The sequence below is a fragment of the Lampris incognitus genome, chromosome 2, assembly GCF_029633865.1.
Source record: "Lampris incognitus isolate fLamInc1 chromosome 2, fLamInc1.hap2, whole genome shotgun sequence".
NCBI lineage: Eukaryota > Metazoa > Chordata > Actinopteri > Lampriformes > Lampridae > Lampris > Lampris incognitus.
The window spans coordinates 9,275,089-9,294,273 of record NC_079212.1 but is presented as its reverse complement, the minus strand read 5'-3'; the positions used below and the strand labels follow the sequence as shown (position 1 = coordinate 9,294,273).

At 47.2% G+C, this 19,185-nt stretch overlaps 1 protein-coding gene across 7 annotated transcripts in view; it reads right to left on the bottom strand.

Annotated features, from left to right (window-relative positions):
• LOC130108500 (neuron navigator 1-like) overlaps positions 1-19,185 on the bottom strand; it is a 176,852-nt gene that overhangs the window by 8,000 nt on the left and 149,667 nt on the right. For 3 of the 7 annotated variants that reach the window (XM_056275453.1, XM_056275459.1, XM_056275454.1), the window contains 14 exons: positions 18,878-19,185; positions 17,519-18,037; positions 13,629-13,670; positions 12,680-12,828; positions 10,228-10,410; positions 9,832-9,911; positions 9,283-9,360; positions 6,153-6,236; positions 4,813-4,911; positions 4,567-4,675; positions 3,892-4,013; positions 2,634-2,818; positions 1,405-1,570; positions 234-432 (listed from right to left, as the gene is read on the bottom strand). The exon at positions 18,878-19,185 is cut by the window's right edge and continues 548 nt beyond it. In XM_056275453.1, the coding sequence (XP_056131428.1) occupies positions 234-432; positions 1,405-1,570; positions 2,634-2,818; positions 3,892-4,013; positions 4,567-4,675; positions 4,813-4,911; positions 6,153-6,236; positions 9,283-9,360; positions 9,832-9,911; positions 10,228-10,410; positions 12,680-12,828; positions 13,629-13,670; positions 17,519-18,037; positions 18,878-19,185 (2,323 nt within the window). The remainder of the gene's footprint in view (positions 1-233; positions 433-1,404; positions 1,571-2,633; positions 2,819-3,891; positions 4,014-4,566; positions 4,676-4,812; positions 4,912-6,152; positions 6,237-9,282; positions 9,361-9,831; positions 9,912-10,227; positions 10,411-12,679; positions 12,829-13,628; positions 13,671-17,518; positions 18,038-18,877) is intronic. The other 4 variants (XM_056275455.1, XM_056275457.1, XM_056275458.1 and 1 more) reach the window with 4 other exon arrangements.

Sequence of the window (19,185 nt, the reverse complement as noted above, 5' to 3'; positions counted from 1 at the left end):
ACTTGAGAACGTGAAATAACAATAAATAGACAAATATGCAAATAAAAATAAGGTTACGAGTTGCAGATGCCGTAGGTAGCTCAGACAGCTCAGCTGAGACAGAAGTCACCGTCATGTTTCGTCTGTACATCTCACAGGGAGAAGCTGTATGTGTGAACTGCCGGCGGTGTCGGGAAACATTATGATGGTGTAACGTAACGTTTGTCTGGAAGCATCTCCTACATTTGTCTCACCTGGATCTTTGCAGTCGTTGAGACTGAGGCTGAAGGACTTGCTGAGCGATGTGTTGGCGGGCTGCCGGGTCGCGGCTCCCAGCAGACAGGACAGTCCTGACGGCTGCGAGGTGGACGAGGTTGGACCGCTGCCGGACAGCTGGAGACTGCTTCCTGTTTTCAGATGGTCGTTCTCTGCCTTCAGGTTCTCCACCGTTGACTAGATAGCAGGAAACTTGGTTCAATTCAGATTAAGTAAATGCACATGTGCCTTTGAGTTTTTATAACACTCAGGCCGCCAGGAACACCGGAAGAGCCCCTTCCAGAGCCACAGCAGTCTGACACACTGCCATTACAAACATACAGCGCTCCATCAGCAATAACTAATACATATTTATTTAATGGAACGCAAGTTAAATATGAGACTTGATACCACAAACACACCATACACTATAAGCCTGCCTAATGCCTAAAATGAGAAATTGGGCATGCATGGCCAGCAGAAAGAAGCCTTTAGTTTGACAGGCTGGGTTATTTACTGCCATCCATAAAACAACACAAATATGGCAGAAGAAATGAGCATCACGACATGGTAGCAAGAATAAAGGTGCAAAACTGCCCACAAAAAAAAAAAAAAATGATAGGAGCAGTGGGCAGTTGCAGCAGCCGGGGACCAACTCCAGTTCTTCTTTCCATTGCTTTGCTCAGGGGCACAGGTATTAACCCTAACATGCATGTCTTTTTGATGGTGGGGGGGAAACCAGAGCATCCGGAGGAAACCCACGCAGACACGGGGAGAACATGCAAACTCCACACAGAAAGGACCTGGGACGGCCTGGGGTTCGAACCCAGGACCTTCTTGCTGTGAGGCAGCAGTGCTAACCACTGGGTCACAGTGCCGTCCATAAAGAGGATATATGACCAAACAGTTCAATGTTATGAACCTCAGTTGGATTTTTATCCCCTCCAGGCATTACCCTAACCTTAACCTAACTCTAACCTTAACCCTTAAACCTGCTAAGTCCTAACCCAAAAATAGACCCTTGAAGAAGTGAGGACTGCCCAAAATGTCCTTCCTTTGTATAAATGCCCTCATTCTGATGATTAAAAGCTCAAATTGTTCCTCAAAAAAATCGAAGCACAAGAACTCGCAGATACAAAATGAAACACGCACACACACGAAGACACACACCTGCATATTGTTCATGGCCTCTCGGAGCTGCTCGAGCTGATGGGCGGAGTTTAAGGCCTCCAGTCGGATGTCCGTCAACTTCCTCTCTTTCTCCCACAGTTCAGATCGCAGCTCTGACACCACCTGCTCCTCGTTCTCCTCCGTCTCCTCCGTGCTCTCCATTATCCTGGAAGTAGCGCACATGAATGAGACCATCAAGACACATCTCAGCTCGAGACACCGTAAGGCCTTCAGCTGTTTGTAAAGGCCATGCTAGCCTCGTAGCATAGACCAACTCCAACTAATGAGACGCACCATCAGCTCTCCAGCTTTTGGTTTCAATTCAAAACCATCACCATGAGAAAAATGTAGGGATGTTAAAACAACCAGGTGTGTTAAAAGTATAATCAGTAAGACCAGGTGAGATATTAATGATGTCATTGGCCACCTCTCAAGTCAAATACTAGTGCACTATCTAGTACAACAAAATAGTATGCAAGCTTTTTTAGCATGTCTGAAACCATAGTATGTGGTATATACCTAGATGACATCGTACATCCAGAAAAATATCATAGAAGTACTGCATATACTGGATGCTACGCTGACATGAGCATCCCATAATGCATTATGATATTTCAACAACAATCAAAAAAGCTGATACTGTTTAAATGTAAGTATGAGCTTTGGCCATACTAAGCAGAGAGTAGTTGAAATCAATAGTTATTTGCACTTAAAAAAATAAATGGCGGCCCCAACAAGGGCAGATTTTATACATGGTGTGTCATCATCAACCGACAAAGGGCTGAAAAGAGGCGGTGTGTCTATGACGTGGTATGCCATTGTACTTTTTACTCACATACTATTAGTATGTTGGACAGTAGTACACCTATGTAGCATGTGATCACTGATGCAGCCATTAACTTAATGAATGACTTCCCCAACTAACAGCTCACCTGATGTCCCTAATTAATCTGCTAGCAGAGCTGGTGGATAAAAGCAGTTGTTTAAATATCTCCAGATGATGGCTTTCAATCATAAACCAAAGCTAGAGAACTACTAATCATGTACTCATGAACTGGCCTTGTAGGCAGACAAGCAGAAACTGGACAACCCCGAGGGGCAAACTCGATGAGTTTTAAAGGCATTAATATGGCTACTGGAAGGCTCGTCGGGCTATCAGGACGGTGAGATAAGAGGAAACGAGTCTGTAGTTGATGCTGAGAGAAGAGAGGAAAGGTCTGGATGCTCACACAGAGGAGGTCCCAGACATGGAGGTTTGGAGGGAGGCAGGCTGAGTTTCCCCTCCTTCTCCCCCCTCGTGGGGCATCTTTGGGGAGTTGGGAGCGGAGGAGTCGGGGGTGGCGATCTCCTCGATGTCCGAGTACGTTTTGGATCCCTTCTTGATGCTAAAAGCTTTGTTGAAGGAGCTCCTCAGCTAGACAGAGACAGAGAAGAGAAACGACTCACAACACAGCCCAGTGTGACATCATGAGAGCAACAAGAGGGAGTTGTTAGAAATGTTAATTTGACACATGCGGCCATGAAATTCACGGTTATTGTATGTCGACAGGTCGATGTTGGGTTTGTGTGTTGGTGCGGTTTTCAGCAGGTTAGTTCCCAGTACCCGGGTCCGTTAAAGTGTTGTGGTCAAGTCGAATGTTGATCAGACACAATATGGTAGTTACAGAATACACATAGATAATAGAATGAATAAATTACAGAATAAAAAAATAAATAATAAAATAAATAAAATAGAATAAAAAATAAAAATAGAAAAACAAATGATAAAAATAAAAAATAACAAAACATGAAAATAAATAAATATAATAAAATAAATAAATTATAAAATATAAATCATAAAATAAATGAATAAAAATAAAAATAAATAGAAAAAAATACACAATAAAGCTTTACTCCCTCCCTCCATTCTTCTGTTCTTAAATACACAGACTAAACATACATGAAATAACTGAAAGGAGCGTAGCAATGATCCAACTGAAGTGAAACCACGACTGAAAGCCACATTAACTGAAGCATTTAGAGACGTGTATGTCAGCTGTGGGACAGCTTGTCTGCCGATTGTCATTCTGATTAAACCGCAGCCAATCAGATCAAGTCTTCCTGGATTATAAAAGCCATGGGTAAATTAGAATGACGACCGGCAGAGATGGAGGGACCCTAAGGGTTTCTAAATGGTCCATCATGCTGCATGACAGAGAGGTTATGGAGGCTACATAGACATGTGATGATGCTGCTCACCTCATAGACCTGAAACAGTGACAACATAACACAACACAGAGGAGGGAAAGACTCTGGTCACACTTTCACATCTGGGTTCACGCCAATACGTCATTATTATCATTATAGAGAAGACTCATGTGTGGTTTATTTATGTGTATAATATGTGTGTGAGTGTTTGTGCTTGTGTGATTTTTTTTTTGTGTGTTTGTCTGTGGGCGCACGTGTTTTGCATGTGTGTGTGCATATGTGTGCATGTGTTTTTTTTACCCAGCTCTTTTTCTTCTTCTTCTTGGCATCCTGATCCTTCAGGCTGCCGACGCTGGACAGACTGTTCAGGCTATTCAGACTGGAGATGCTCTCACACGAGTTCTGACGACGCATACGCAGATCTGAAACACAACACACACTGACCCACTGTTTCACAGACAGACTCACAGACAGAGCTAGACAGACAACAGACATACTGACTGACTGCTTCATAGACAGACAGACAGAGATATAGATAGATAGACAGACAGACATACTGACTGACTGCTTCACAAACAGACAGACAGACAGACAGACAGAGATAGATAGATAGATAGATAGATAGATAGATAGATAGATAGATAGATAGATAGATAGATAGATAGATAGATAGACAGACAGACAGACGGATAGATAGATAGATAGACATACTGGCTGACTGCTTAACAGACAGGCAGACAGGCAGATAGATAGATAGATAGACTTACTGACTGACTGCTTGACAGACAGGCAGAGACAGACAGACAGACAGACAGACAGACAGACAGACAGACAGACAGATAGATAGATAGATAGATAGATAGATAGATAGATAGATAGATAGATAGATAGACATACAGACTGACTGCTTGACAGACAGACAGACAGATAGACAGATAGATAGATAGACAGACAGACAGATAGATAGGAACTGACCTTTCATGTTGTCTGGGTGGTTGAGTGCTCCTTGAATGACCATTTGGGCTTCTTCATTTCTGGCCTTCAGAGCCTCGATTGTCTCTCTCAGGTCCAACAGTTCAGTGTCCTGCAAAGATACACCAGCAAAATATAAAATCCAGTGAGTCCAGTAAATTCTTTTCATTTAATTTGTTTCTGATTTCCCCCTTTTTTTTTCTCCCAATTTAGTTGCCAATCGATCCCTATTTTTGTTCAAACACCCACCTTCGTACTGCATGTGTTCGCCAACTGCATCTCTCCGGCCGGCAGTCTCGAAGGAGACATCTCGCCACTTTCGCGACAAGGCGAATCCAGGCCGAACCACTGCTTTTTCCGACACACATAGAGACGCATTCATTTGACGAACACAAGCCGACTCCGTCCCCCTCCTGAAGACAGCGTTGCCAATTATTGCTGCTTCATCGAGTCCGGCCATAGTCGGATCTGACGAGACCAGGGCGTGAACCCCGGTCCCCAGTGGGCAACTGCATCGACACAAAGCCGATGCTTAGACCGCTACACCACCGCGGAGCCAGTAAATTCTTTATGAGACGGTACAAGCCTGTTCATGCCATAAGCAATCATCACTGGATTATTTTGCTCCTTATTTGTTGAGCACTTTCCCTACCGTTGAGTGTTTCTTTAAACAAAGTTATATATATATATATATATATATATATATATATATATATATATATATATATATATATATATTCCCCCCCCACCCTTTTTCTCCCCGATTGTATCCGGCCAATTACCCCACTCTTCAATCTTCTGAGCCATCCTGGTCACTGCTCCACCCCCTCTGCCGATCTGGGGAGGGCTGCAGACTACCACACGTCTCCTCTGATACATGTGGAGTCGCCAGCCGCTTCTTTTCACCTGACAGTGAGGAGTTTCACTAGGGGGACGTAGCGCTCGGGAGGATCACGCTATTCCCCCCAGTTCCCCCTCCCCCCGCACAGGCGCCCCGACCGACCAGAGGAGGCGCTAGTGCAGCAACCAGGACCCATACCCACATCCGGCTTTCCACCCGCAGACACGGCCAATTGTGCCTGTAGGGACACCCGAGCAAGCCGGAGGTAACACAGGGATTCGAACCAGCGATCCCCCGTGTTGGTAAGCCATGGAATAGACCACTACACTACCCGGACACCCCAGAAAATGCAATATTTTAAGATAGCTTTGGCAATAAAATGCGTTCGATAACATTTCTCGTGAGAAATGTGCATTTTATTTTCATGAATGTGTATGACCTTCAGTTTGTTGGTTCTCGCAGGTCTCGCCAGAACATTGTTGGAATGCAACGTTTTTTATGCTCAGATTCAGTCCTTCAGTGGTCTACCACTGATGTACAGTCCATAACAGAATCATAAGAAACATATATTTTATTATATTTGATCTTATATTTTCTTACATGTATCACATTTTGGCTCCATTTTAGCACCAACACAGCCTGCTGTTATTTTACTGCTCAGTGGAGGGACCCGATGACGGAGTGGAGCCGAGATGTGTGTGTATGTGTGTGTGTGTGTGTATGTGTGTGTGTGTGTGTGTGTGTGTACCTTTTGCTCATGGCTAACTGACAAACTCTGCAGCCGGGTGGTCATCAGGGCCAGACTCTGCTCAAAGGCGGCCACAAGATTTGCCTGTTCAGAGGAGAAAAGTACAACATCATCAGACATCATATTCATCCAAACACCAGTTTAATCAACACACAGAAAACACAAGCGACAACATTAAGATTACAAACTGTATGATTTTGACATGTTCCAAAAACCAGTGAGCTTTAACAAGAAGTGAATGAAATGAATGTATAATGCAGCACCGTTGTGAGTATGTGTGACCAGCGACAGAAATTAATTTGTACCCAGATGACCTACAGGGAGACTTACAACACAGGAAATGCATGGCCTGTGCAGGGCTACACAAGAGTCTGATTCCCATTATATCTCCTATATGAGGTGCAGGGAAGCTGAGTACACCACCAGCACCAACCACATGACTTCTGCTGAGAAGACACACCGCCTCCCTGATCTCCTCTCTCACTTACACACACACACACATGCACAGACATACACACACATACACGCACATGCACACGCTCCCAGGCGCCTGTTGTAGCCCAGAGCAGGGGGGGAACACGACTCTTCCCCTGCATGAAGGGAACTAATACAGTGAGGTAACTGATAGAGCCCGGTCACTAATATGGAGCACAACAATAATGTATGTAGTGTGTCTGTTGTGTCTCTCCACCACCCTCAAATAATGAGGTCAAAACCCGTGTAACAATCTTAGGGGAACTATAGTTCACACACACACACACACACACACACACACACACACACACACACACACACACACACGCATACACACACACACACACTTTATTGATGTGTTGTATATGCAGCCTGGCTTCAGGTCTCTGCAGTGCTGCTGCACCTTAACCAATGAAAAGCTGAGTGGGTGGTTGTGCAGAGACAACCTTGTGTAAAGAAAGGACGGAGACAATAGTGGACCTGAGGGTGGAGTGTGTGTGTGTGTGTGTGTGTGTGTGTGTGTGTGTGTGTGTGTGTGTGTGTACACATCCGGTGCTAAGTGGTTTGGAGAGTGGTTCACGGGAAGGTTAGCATTATTCAGAGAAGAAGCACTGAGACTGCACAGAGATGATGTATGACCGGCACGCAGCAGCCAGGATTATAAATCTCTCCCCCCCTCCCTCTCTCTCCCTCCCCCCCTCCCTCTCTCTCCGAGTCCTGCCTGTCTCCTTTTCTGCTTGCTCAGTTCTTCTGTAAAGTCTGTCGTCTCTCTCTCCGACCTGCCTCCTTCTCACTCTCCACTTCCCTCGTGTCCAGTGTGACTGGATCACTGCCTCGTGTGGCCGACAGGAAGCATCGCGAGGGAGGGTCGGAGAGAGAATTGAAGGCGCATCAATCTTGCTGAGGTGAAAATGTGTAAAGGTCGACGTTCAAATACCGAGCACATAAAACAGAAAAGCTGCTACACCGACTCGAAAAGCCAAGAGCTTGGCTCGTATGAGGAAACTCATCGAAACGGCGCTCAAGACGACACGCTGGCGTCTCCAACAGGTCGACCTCAACCTGAACCTCCACCTCAGACTTCAGAGTACATTATCAAACCTGGATATAAAGCCCACTGCATATCATCACTGCAACACACTGTAGGAGCACAACCTTCTGTGTTTCGAGAACTTCAGACTCTATTCAAATGTCTGTCCCGTTTCAAACGTTTTACAATTTATGTGCCACTCGATTATGTGAAATGTTCATTCGGCGAGAGGAGAAGACCACCGAATCCTGCAGAACTCCTTCCAGAGGACAGTCCTCTGTCCGCTTCCATCACACCATCCTCTTTCTCTGTCCATTATCTGAACTGCTTATCCTGCTCTCAGGGTCGCGGGGATGCTGGAGCCTATCCCAGCAGTCATTGGGCGGCAGGCGGGGGGGACACCCTGGACAGGCTGCCAGGCCATCACACAGGGCCGACACACGCACACTCATTCACACCTAGGGACAATTTAGTACGGCCGATTCACCTGGACTACATGTCTCTGGACTGTGGGAGGAAACCGGAGCCCCCGGAGGAAACTGACGCAGACACGAGGAGAACATGCAAACTCCACACAGATGACGACTCAGGACGACCCCCAAGGTTGGACTACCATGGGGCTCGAACCCAGGACCTTCTTGCTGTGAGGCGACTGCGCTAACCACTGTGCCACCGTGCCGCGCTTTCTCTATTAAGGGCGCCAAACAATGGAGCACCCACACGTACTACTTATATTAAGAGTTGTAGTTCCTACAGCAGTTTAAAATTCAAGTTAAAGATGTGGCTTAAAGCTAACTAAACAAGTAAACACCGCTCAGCAGGATGTACTTCAGTTAGCCAGGCCTATAAAGTACATGCATTTTGCTTTGGGTTTTACATTTTTCAACTTTGCACACTTCTCTCTCTGTTTAATGTCTGTTGTACCTATGCCTCAGTGTTGTGTATATTTGTATTTATATTTGTGTGCATTGTATTGTATTTGTACAAATCCTGCACTTGATTGGTTTTTTTCTCCCTTTTTCTCCCCTAATTGTACTTGGCCAATTACCCCACTCTTCCTAGCTGTCCTGGTCGCTGCTCCACCCCCTCTGTCTATCCGGGGAGGGCTGCAGACTACCACATGCCTCCTCCGATACATGTGGAGTCGCCAGCCGCTTCTTTTCACCTGACAGTGAGGAGTTTCACCAGGGGGACGTAGCGTGTGGGAGGATCACGCTATTCCCCCCAGTCCCCCCCCCCTCAAACAGGCGCCTTGACTGACCAGAGGAGGCAGTAGTGCAGCAACCAGGACACATACCCACATCTGGCTTCCCACCCACAGACATGGCTAATTGTGTCTGTAAAGACGCCCGACCAAGCCGGAGGCAACACAGGCGTTCAAACCAGTGATCCCTGTGTTGGTAGGAAACGGAATAGACTGCTACGCTAGCTGGAACGCCCCATTTTCCTGGTAACCTGCCAATAAAAGGCACTGCGGATGAAAATTAGCTTTGAGCTAATAATTAGCTTTGAGCTAAATAAGGCACAACACATCAAATTGAAAAATGTATTTTTCCTATTGCAGGTGATCCCTAATGAATTAATAAAGAAGAAAAAAAGAGAAAAAGTGTGAAGAACAACACGTACGTTTGCGGACAGCTGTGTGGTCAGATTAGCAACCTTCTCCTGCGACGACTCCAGCTCTCTCCTCAGCTTGCGGATTTGCTGTGGGGGGAAACAGAGACGTCACACACTGGCAAGAAAGACGAGCGTACAGCTTTTTTTAAAACGGGTGATGACAGAGTGGGTGGAACTCAGAAAACAGATGACAAACCCGCACTCGTTCACAGACAACGGTGGTGAGTGAAGGTGGTGGATGGAAGGATGGGAACAAGACAGAAGGGAGGACAGAACAGGAGAGAGCAGACTTACCTCGCCCTGGATCCTTTCCTCAGCCTTTGGAAGCAGGAAGAGAAAGAAAGACGGAGAGAGAGAGAGACAGAGAGGAAGATGAAGGAAGGTACAGAGGAGAGGAGAGGAAAGGGAAATTGCTGAAAATAAGGACTTGGCACACCGTGGGAGTGTTTTCTGTACAATATACTGTAGGAGTGTGAAACACAGAGAGACATCACCACTTATAACACACACACACACACACACGCACACGCACACGCACACTTTGCACGAGGTAGCTACCTGAGTCTGCATGCCGGTCAAACTCACCGAGGAGTAACTGGATGAGGCATTGGATGCCAGCGAGAGAACAGAGCCATGAACTGGACAGAGAAGAAGAAGAAGAAGAAGACAAAAGAGGGAAAAAACCACAAACAATGAAGAATTAGAAACTGGCAGGGAGCATATCATCATCATCATCATCAGTTCCGTAACCTATGAAGGTCGTAGGAGCACAGCTGATGCCTCAACAGGTTGCTTCATCATTGTGTTTCAGTAGGCGGGGTACCTGGTGGTCTCTATCTCCTCTCCAGGTATGGGTGGCTGTTGGTTCACAGAGGAACTCATCCGCCCATCGACAGGTTTTGTTCAATCATACCAGACCATACACAACAGCAGATGTAAGTGTGCTGAGCTCACCCTCGTCATTGGGCTCCCTGTCCCTGAAAGAACCGGAGCGGACCATTCCCATACTGCGGGGGCGTTCGGCCAGGGACAGCGTGCTGCCCAGCGGGGAGGTGCCGTACAGCTCCATGGAGGCGTCATGGGCTGGGATGCTGTTGGATCGAGTCATCCTGGGAGGTCCCGCAATGGAGCTGGGAGCTGTTCAGAGAGGAGAGAAATTTACTTCAGTCCACTTTTACTAGAACCTCTTACAAGCTAAAGATAAGCAAGTTTACTTTTATTTTACTTTGTTTGTACTTGAAGAAGCTAAATTTGAAGATAGCATGCCTAAAATCTACTTGTACTTTTTTAGACTCGTTTGTTTTTTATCTCTATGGCCTGAATATGTTTGTAGGGGTAACACTCCAATAGCAGCCATGATACTGAGCTGAAACACTGTCAAACTTGTGCAGAAAAAGTGTCGCTGTTGCTAATGTCACTGGCTGACTGTGAATGTCAAAACTACAACCCTTACTTCCTGCTATTACTTCCTTACCTTCGGAGCAACACTGAAATAGACTACACCGTATAAGAAAACGTGACTGTATGTCAGCAGCTATACCAACATGTACCCTTTCTCTGCCAAATGACAGAAGCTAAGCAGGTGTGGGCTTGGCTAGTACTTGGATGGGAGACCTCCTGGGAAAAACTTGAGTTGCTGCCGGAAATGGTGTTAGTGGGCCAATAGGGGGCAGTCTTCCCTCGGATCCTAATATCCATCCATTATCTTAACCGCTTATCCTGCTCTCAGGGTCGTGGGGATGCTGGAGTCTATCCCAGCAGTCATTGGGTGACAGGCGGGGAGACGCCCAGGACAGGCCGCCAGGCCATCACAGGGCCAACATACACACACCCTCATTCATACCTAGGGGCAATTTAGTACGGCTGATTCACCTGACCTACATGTCTTTGGACTGTGGGAGGAAACCGGAGCACCCGGAGGAAACCCATACAGACACGGGGAGAACATGCAAAAACTCCACACAGAGGACGACCCGGGACGACCCCCCAAGGTTGGACTACCCCGGGGCTCGAACCAAGAACCTTCTTGCTGTAAGGTAACGGTGCTAACCACTGCGCCACCATGCCTCCCCTGGTCCTAATAAAAACAACAAAAATCCCAGTGCAGTGACGGGGGCACTGTGCTGTAGCAGATGCCGTTCCTCAGATGAGACTCACCATGGTCATTAAAGATCCCACGGCACTTATCACAAAGAGGAGGGGGTTCCCTGTTGTCCCGGCAAAATTCCCAACTCGGCTCTCTCCATCCGGCCACCTAATCATCCCCCCATGTAACTGGCTCAAACGCCACAAATATGTTTACGGTTCGTCTGTAGATGATGTTGCTGGCGACCATGTTAAGAAAGCCGCTGTATTGTGTCACTGTATTCTTACAACGAACTGTATTCTTCCCCCCCTTTCTCCCCAATTGTACTTGGCCAATTACCCCACTCTGCTGAGCCGTCCCGGTCGCTGCTCCACCCCCTCTGCTGATCCGGGGAGGGCTGCAGACTACCACATGTCTCCTCCGATACATGTGGAGTCGCCAGTCGCTTTTTTTCACCTGACAGTGAGGAGTCTCACCAGGGGGACGTAGTGTGTGGGAGGATCACGCTATTCCCCCCAGTTCCCCCTCCTCCCTGAACAGGCACTCCGACCGACCAGAGGAGGCGCTACTGCAGTGACCATGACACATACCCACATCCGGCTTACCACCCGCAGACACGGCCAGTTGTGTCTGTAGGGACACATGACCGAGCCAGAGGTAACACCGGGATTCGAACCAGCGATCCCCATGTTGGTAGGCAACGGAATAGACCGCCACGTCACCTGGACGCCCCCTGAATTGTATTCTCACAATGAATGTGTTCTCTGCATTTAACCCATCCTATTGTGTAGGAGCAGTGGGAAGCCGCAGCGCCCGGGATTCAACTCCAGTTCTTCTTTCCATTGCCTTGCTCAGGGGCACAGACAGGAGTATTAACCCTAACTTGCACGTCTTTTTGATGGTGGGAGGAAACCGGAGCAACCAGAGGAAACCCATGCAGACATGGGGAGAACATGCAAACTCCACACAGAAAGGACCTGGGACGGCCTGGGGTTCAAACCCAAGACCTTCTTGCTGTAAGGAACAGCCAACCACTGGGCCACCGTGCTGCCCACAATTAATTGTTATTGTGTCAAGTAATTAACCCAATTTTGGCATTGTGCGACACAGAAGACTGCTCAGTATCACGGCTGCTAAGGGAGTGTCATCGCCACAACATTTACTTTAAACAACATACCTGAAGTAAACCATTTCTTTTCATGGGCCAAGTTACTTCCTGGAATTAACAAACCCACAATCCAGAGTTTGTGTGTATGTGTGTGTGTGTTTGTATTTGTAAGCGTATGCGAGTGTGTGCATGTTTGTGTGTGTCCTACCCACCTGTGCTGTTCTTGGAGGTGCGGGGCAGGGAGGTGGGTGAGGGCAGCAGTGGGGGAGTGAGGGAGTCGGTCATACTGAGGATGGTGTGGGAGTGCCTCCTCTCTCCTCTCTCCTTCCCGTCCTCCTCACACTGGGACACACCGCTGAACCTGCAGGGAAGGAGAGCACAGTGTCGCCCGCCGTCATCCACCAGTTCATGCACTGATGCTTCCTGCAGAGGGAGCTCTAGGCTGCACTGTGGATGCACGTGGATCCATTTCCTCCATCCCAGCATGACACTGACAACACAGTCACACAGTCATTTTACTGGATGGTAGGCTTGCTGGGATGGAATCAGAACTTGGCCTCGGCCCACATTTTACATTTAGATCAACGATACACACGAGGCTGGAAGGTAGGCTACACTACCACACACTTCTTTTTTGTGTGCCCCCCCCCCTTTTCTCCCCAATTGTATCCGGCCATTTGCCCCACTCTTCCGAGCCGTCCCGGTGGCTGCTCCGCCCCCTCTGCCGATCCGGGGAGGGCTGCAGACACGGCGCGTGGGAGGATCACGCTATTCCCCCCGCCCCGAACGACCAGAGGAGGCGCTAGTGCAGCGACCAGGACACACACCCACATCCGGCTTCCCACCCGCAGACACGGCCGATTGTGTCTGTAGGGATGCCTGACCAAGCCCGAGGTAACACGGGGATTCGAACCGCTGATCCCCGTGTTGGTAGGCAACGGAATAGACCGCCACGCCACCCGGACGCCCCACAGTATCACACGCTTGTGAAAGAATCAGGACACAGTCTCTGGAATAAATTGACAGCTGCTGTGTTAAACTGCTCCTGGGGAAGACTAACAGGAAGGGTCAATCACACAGTCCGTCTCCAGTGTGTGTGTGTGTGCGCGTGTGTATGTGTGTGTGTGTGTGTGTGTGTGTGGTCGTATCGTTGTGTCTCACCTCAGGCCTTTCTTTGGCAGTGTGTTTCTGTCTCTCTGGGAACTGTGGGGGGGGGAGACAAGACAGGGTCAGTGTATTCACCCGGCAGCAGAGGCAGTTATTAAGTCCTCAGGAAGAAAGGGGCAGGCAACAGAAGAAGCACAGAGAGACTGGAACATGTCCCAGAGTCACCCGGTGGTTATGAGCTCACCCACTGACACGCTACACAGCCACAACACACCTGTCCTCATGATGCCCCCCAGCCCCCTACTCTGTGTGTGTGTGTGTGTGTGTGTGTGTGTGTGTGTGTGTGTGTGTGTGTGTGCGCATGCACATGGGTCCAATTCCCTGTTGATGGTTTCTCAAGGTCATTCTTGCGTTAACTTATTTGCCCTTCACCTGTTTGATGAGCCAAATGCCTTCATCACCGTAGGCCACCACCACACTGCAGCTCGATGATGAAAGACGGACATGATAACTGACACAGTAACCGACATGATAACTGGCATGATAACTGACACAGTAACCGACATGATAACTGGCATGGTAACTGACATGATAACTGACGTGATAACTGGCATGGTAACTGATGTGATAACTGGCATGATAACTGACGTGATAACTGGCATGGTAACTGATGTGATAACTGGCATGATAACTGACGTGATAACTGGCATGGTAACTGATGTGATAACTGGCATGATAACTGACGTGATAACTGACATGATAACTGATGTGATAACTGGCATGATAACTGACATGGTAACTGGCATGATAACTGACATGGTAACTTACATGATAACTGATGTGGTAACTGACATGGTAACTGACATGATAACTGGCATGATAACTGACGTGATAACTGGCATGATAACTGACATGGTAACTGGCATGATAACTGACATGGTAACTGATGTGGTAACTGACATGGTAACTGACATGATAACTGACATGTAACTGACATGATAACTGATGTGGTAACTGACATGTAACTGACATGGTAACTGGCATGGTAACTGACATGATAACTGGCATGATAACTGACATGGTAACTTACATGATAACTGACATGGTAACTGGCATGATAACTGACATGGTAACTGGCATGATAACTGACATGATAACTGACATGGTAACTGACATGATAACTGACATGATAACTGATGTGGTAACTGACATGGTAACTTACATGATAACTGACATGGTAACTGGCATGATAACTGACATGGTAACTGACATGGTAACTGGCATGGTAACTGACATGATAACTGGCATGATAACTGACATGGTAACTTACATGATAACTGACATGGTAACTGGCATGATAACTGACATGGTAACTGGCATGATAACTGACATGGTAACTGACATGGTAACTGGCATGGTAACTGACATGGTAACTGACATGATAACTGACATGGTAACTGACATGATAACTGACATGATAACTGACATGATAACTGACATGATAACTGGCATGATAACTGACATGATAACTGACATGGTAACTGACATGATAACTGACATGGTAACTGACATGATAACTGACATGGTAACTGGCATGGTAACTGACATGATAACTGGCATGATAACTGACATGGTAACTGACATGATAACTGACATGGTAACTGACATGATATCTGGCATGATAACTGACATGGTAACTGACATGATAACTGACATGGTAACTGACATGATAACTGACATGGTAACTGGCATGGTAACTGACATGATAACTGACATGGTAACTGACATGGTAACTGACATGATAACTGATGTGGTAACTGGCATGTAACTGACATGATAACTGATGTGGTAACTGACGTGGTAACTGGCATGATAACTGACGTGGTAACTGACATGATAACTGACATGGTAACTGACATGATAACTGACATGATAACTGACATGGTAACTGAACTGGCATGATAACTGACATGATAACTGACATGGTAACTGGCATGATAACTGGCATGATAACCTCATTCTGTAACTGATCTGATATGACCAGCATGAAGAGACAGAGGTGTTCATTACAGTTTAGTCTGCCTTGAAATAATCTCCTCAAATCCCTGCCGACAGGAGGAGCCCCTTTAAAACAACACGGAGAGAGGGTCCTACCAGGTGGTGCTGTATCTTACACATGTTTGGTTTCCCACATCGGAGCAGAGCTTGAATTGGGATGACTATCCCTTCCTGGTATGTGAGAATCTCATCGCTACAAACTGTTGTCCAAAACAGCACCAGGACCTTTCCAGTGTTTCTGAGACCGCCGCAACAGAGACCAGACAAGGTGTGTGAGACGACGCTCCACACACTGATAGAAGAACCAAATAAACACAACAAATCCCTCTTCCCTCCTTCCCACACTCCCAGCTGATCTGAACCATGACGGCACACCGGTCAGTTCCTCAGCTGGACAGTAGATGGGGATTGTGGTATTCAGAATAAGTGGGGCATGGAAGCTTTTTGTGTGTGTATGTGTGTGTGTGTGTGTGGGGGGGGGGCATGTGTTGCTATACACACACACCAACCCTTATGAGGACAACCTTGATTTTGTGAACCTTGGTTTTTTTGCCGGTCCTCACTTTTTCAAGGGTCTTTTCAGGGTTAGGTTTAACGTAAGGGTTAGGGTAAGGGTTAAGGTAGGGGTTAGGGTAAGGGTAAGGGTTAAGGTAAGGGTTAAGGCAATGGTTAAGATAAGGGTTAATGTAAGGGCTAAGGTAAGGGTTAAGGTGGGGGTTAGGGCAAGGTTTAAGGTAAGGGTTAAGGCAGGGGTTAGTGTAAGGGTTAGGGTGAATGTAAGGATTAAGTTAAGGGTTAGTGTAAGGGTTAAGGGTTAATGTAAGGGTTAGGTTTTGGGTAAGGGTTAAGGTAAAGGTTAGGGTAAAGGTTAAGTTAAGGGTTAAGGTTAGACATGTAGATCTGATGGTTCAAGGGAAAGCGTTTTCAAGGTTATTCTCTCTCTACGTATGAGTTGTAGGGACAACACTTCATTAGCAGTCATAATACTGAGCAGTCTTCTGTGCAGAAAAGTCTACGGCTCTCCTTCATATTAGGTCTGGGCAATATTGACGAAATTCATATATCACAATATTTCCGACTGAATACCTTGATGTAGACAATGTAGATTTTGAGGATGACTACTGGTGCTTTAGTAAGACATGTACACATCAGTAAATGTTGATAAATGATCATCAATAATGTGAATATGATGACCAAGCAGGTAGAGGCATTCACTGTTCATTTCACTAAAACAGTGGAACAAGTTCAGAAAACTGTCTCACTTTACTGTAATGCAGCCTTTAAGACCAGGGAATGGCAACATTCAAGTTACAAGTTACCATATTACCACAACCACAACCCCACAACACATCTAGTCTCACATCACCATGTGTCCATGTTGTATCCATACAGTATATCCAGCTCTCCTATGATTATAGTCTCACATGACTATAATCATATAATATTGATATACTGACCAGCTCTTTCATATGGCCTTCCGTGGCATTTGCTACAACAGCTGTATGTAGCATTGTTACTCACATTTTCCTACGAAACGTCGTCTATTTCAATACTATCCACTCAACGTAGCAGCAAAACCAGGAACTAAGACTTGTAGTTTTCACAGTCACACAGACTTTCCACCTGTGATGTCACTGGCGGACACTATTCCACACAATTTCGGCGCCGTTTCAGAGGCACATAAGACTGCTCAGTATTGTGGCTGCTAACGGAGTGTTATCCACAACGTACGTGTGATGTTGAAACTCATGACTGCTTCCCTGTAAGATCAGTGTTAGGGTCTACAGGTTGAATGCAGTCGATGAGCAGTTCTCACAAACCGAAGTGTGTACGTGTATGTGCGTGAGTGAGTGGTGGGTTTATGATTTTCCCGTTTCGAGACCCACCTGTCAGTGAAAGTCAGTGAAGTCCGGGTTCCAGAGCTCCAGCTGGCAGGGGGGCCTCTGTCCTCCACTCTGTCCCGCTCTCGGGGCTCTGTGTCCGGGTAGACTCTCTCCATGCTCTCCCTGTCCTCCTGCGTGTCTTGGGGCCCCGGGGGCGCCAGGCTCATGTGGAGGGAGAGGGACTCCATGCTGCGGTGTAGACCGGAGAGACGGGGGTAAAGCAGGGGGGAGGTGTTTTCTCCTCCCACCCCAAGCGAAGAGACCTGTCGGGGACCCAGCCCTATCCTGGAGCTGGAGAAGCAGGATGAGGAGTTCACATTAAGCATGGGGGCCGGGCTCGGGGTCAGACAGGTGCTCGGGGAGCTCCCCACCGAGCTACCCAGGTCCTGGATCTTAGAATAAGGAAGGATTTTAGGAGGCAGGGGCTCCTGGACGCCCATCCCCGTCTCAACACTGTTGGAGTTGATCTTATCCAGTTGGGCGATTGATGGAGGCTTGGCCAGGCTGCGCAGACCAGATAACCTTAAAAGAATAGTAAATATTAATTTCTAAAATGTTCTAAAACATGCATGCTTGTAATATTGAGATCCTATAAGATAGAATTCTGTTTCTCCATTAGTGATACAGTAGTGAGTTTATCTGTATGTCTGTTGTAACGCTACTAGGAGGCGTCATGCAGTCTGCTGGAAGAGCGAGGCATGGCGTCACGTAGACTCAATGCTGAGAAACTCCACCGGTGTCACTCTTCAATACAGAAGAGACGAACCACGTAAAGCCCAAACCAGCCTCCACAGACCAGACGGTGGAAAGTGACTGGGAAGGCAGCCAGTATGAGTCGGACCTACAGTGTCCTTTAACAAACACCTGATGTAATGAGCTGCCACCCCAGGGCCCCCAGTCTTACTGGCCGTGTGCTGAGCCCACGTGATGTCAGTGTTTACACGAGACATCCGGGGCATTTTCTGACACCTTCACATAGTTTACATGGAATCCTCCACGATGTGGAAAAAAGTGACCTACCACCACCAAACTGAAACGAGCAAATAGCACATCTACATACATGTTCTTCTAAAAAGGCTGGGCTGTGATTGGCTGTCAAATCAATCTCCCTCCCCTAACTTAATCCTACCCGACACTTCCGTGTCAGTCATTCATTTAATTCACTTCAAATCGTAGAAGATAGTGGTGCTCTGAACGCCAGTTCATGGGACGTTTAGGGAAAAGTCCACATTGATGTTCATTATAGATTTGAACTTGTGTGTGTGTGTGTGTGTATGTGTGTGTTTGTGTGTATGTAGTATGGATGGATGTATGGATGAATTGATGAGTTGGTGGATGGATGGATGAGTAAAGGTTTCACACCTGTGTGTGTTAGGCGAGGGTAAATCAGAGGTTTTTCCGGTGCTGGGGGGTCGGAGGCCCTGCAGCTTGGGTCCGTTCTCTGAGGGGGTCTGGGCCGGACTGGCCTTCAGAGATCCCCCTCCACATTCAGAGTCACACACCACTCCCTTGGCCTTCGCCCTCTCCTTTTCCTTCTCCCTGTCCGTTTGATTGACAGGGCTGGGACTGGGGATCCCACGACCCCCTGCTTTACCCAGCCCAGTCCCCGAACCGAGCCCTGAAGATGGCTCTTTTAGCCGCGAGCCCTGTGGCGCCATGGCGGAGGGTTT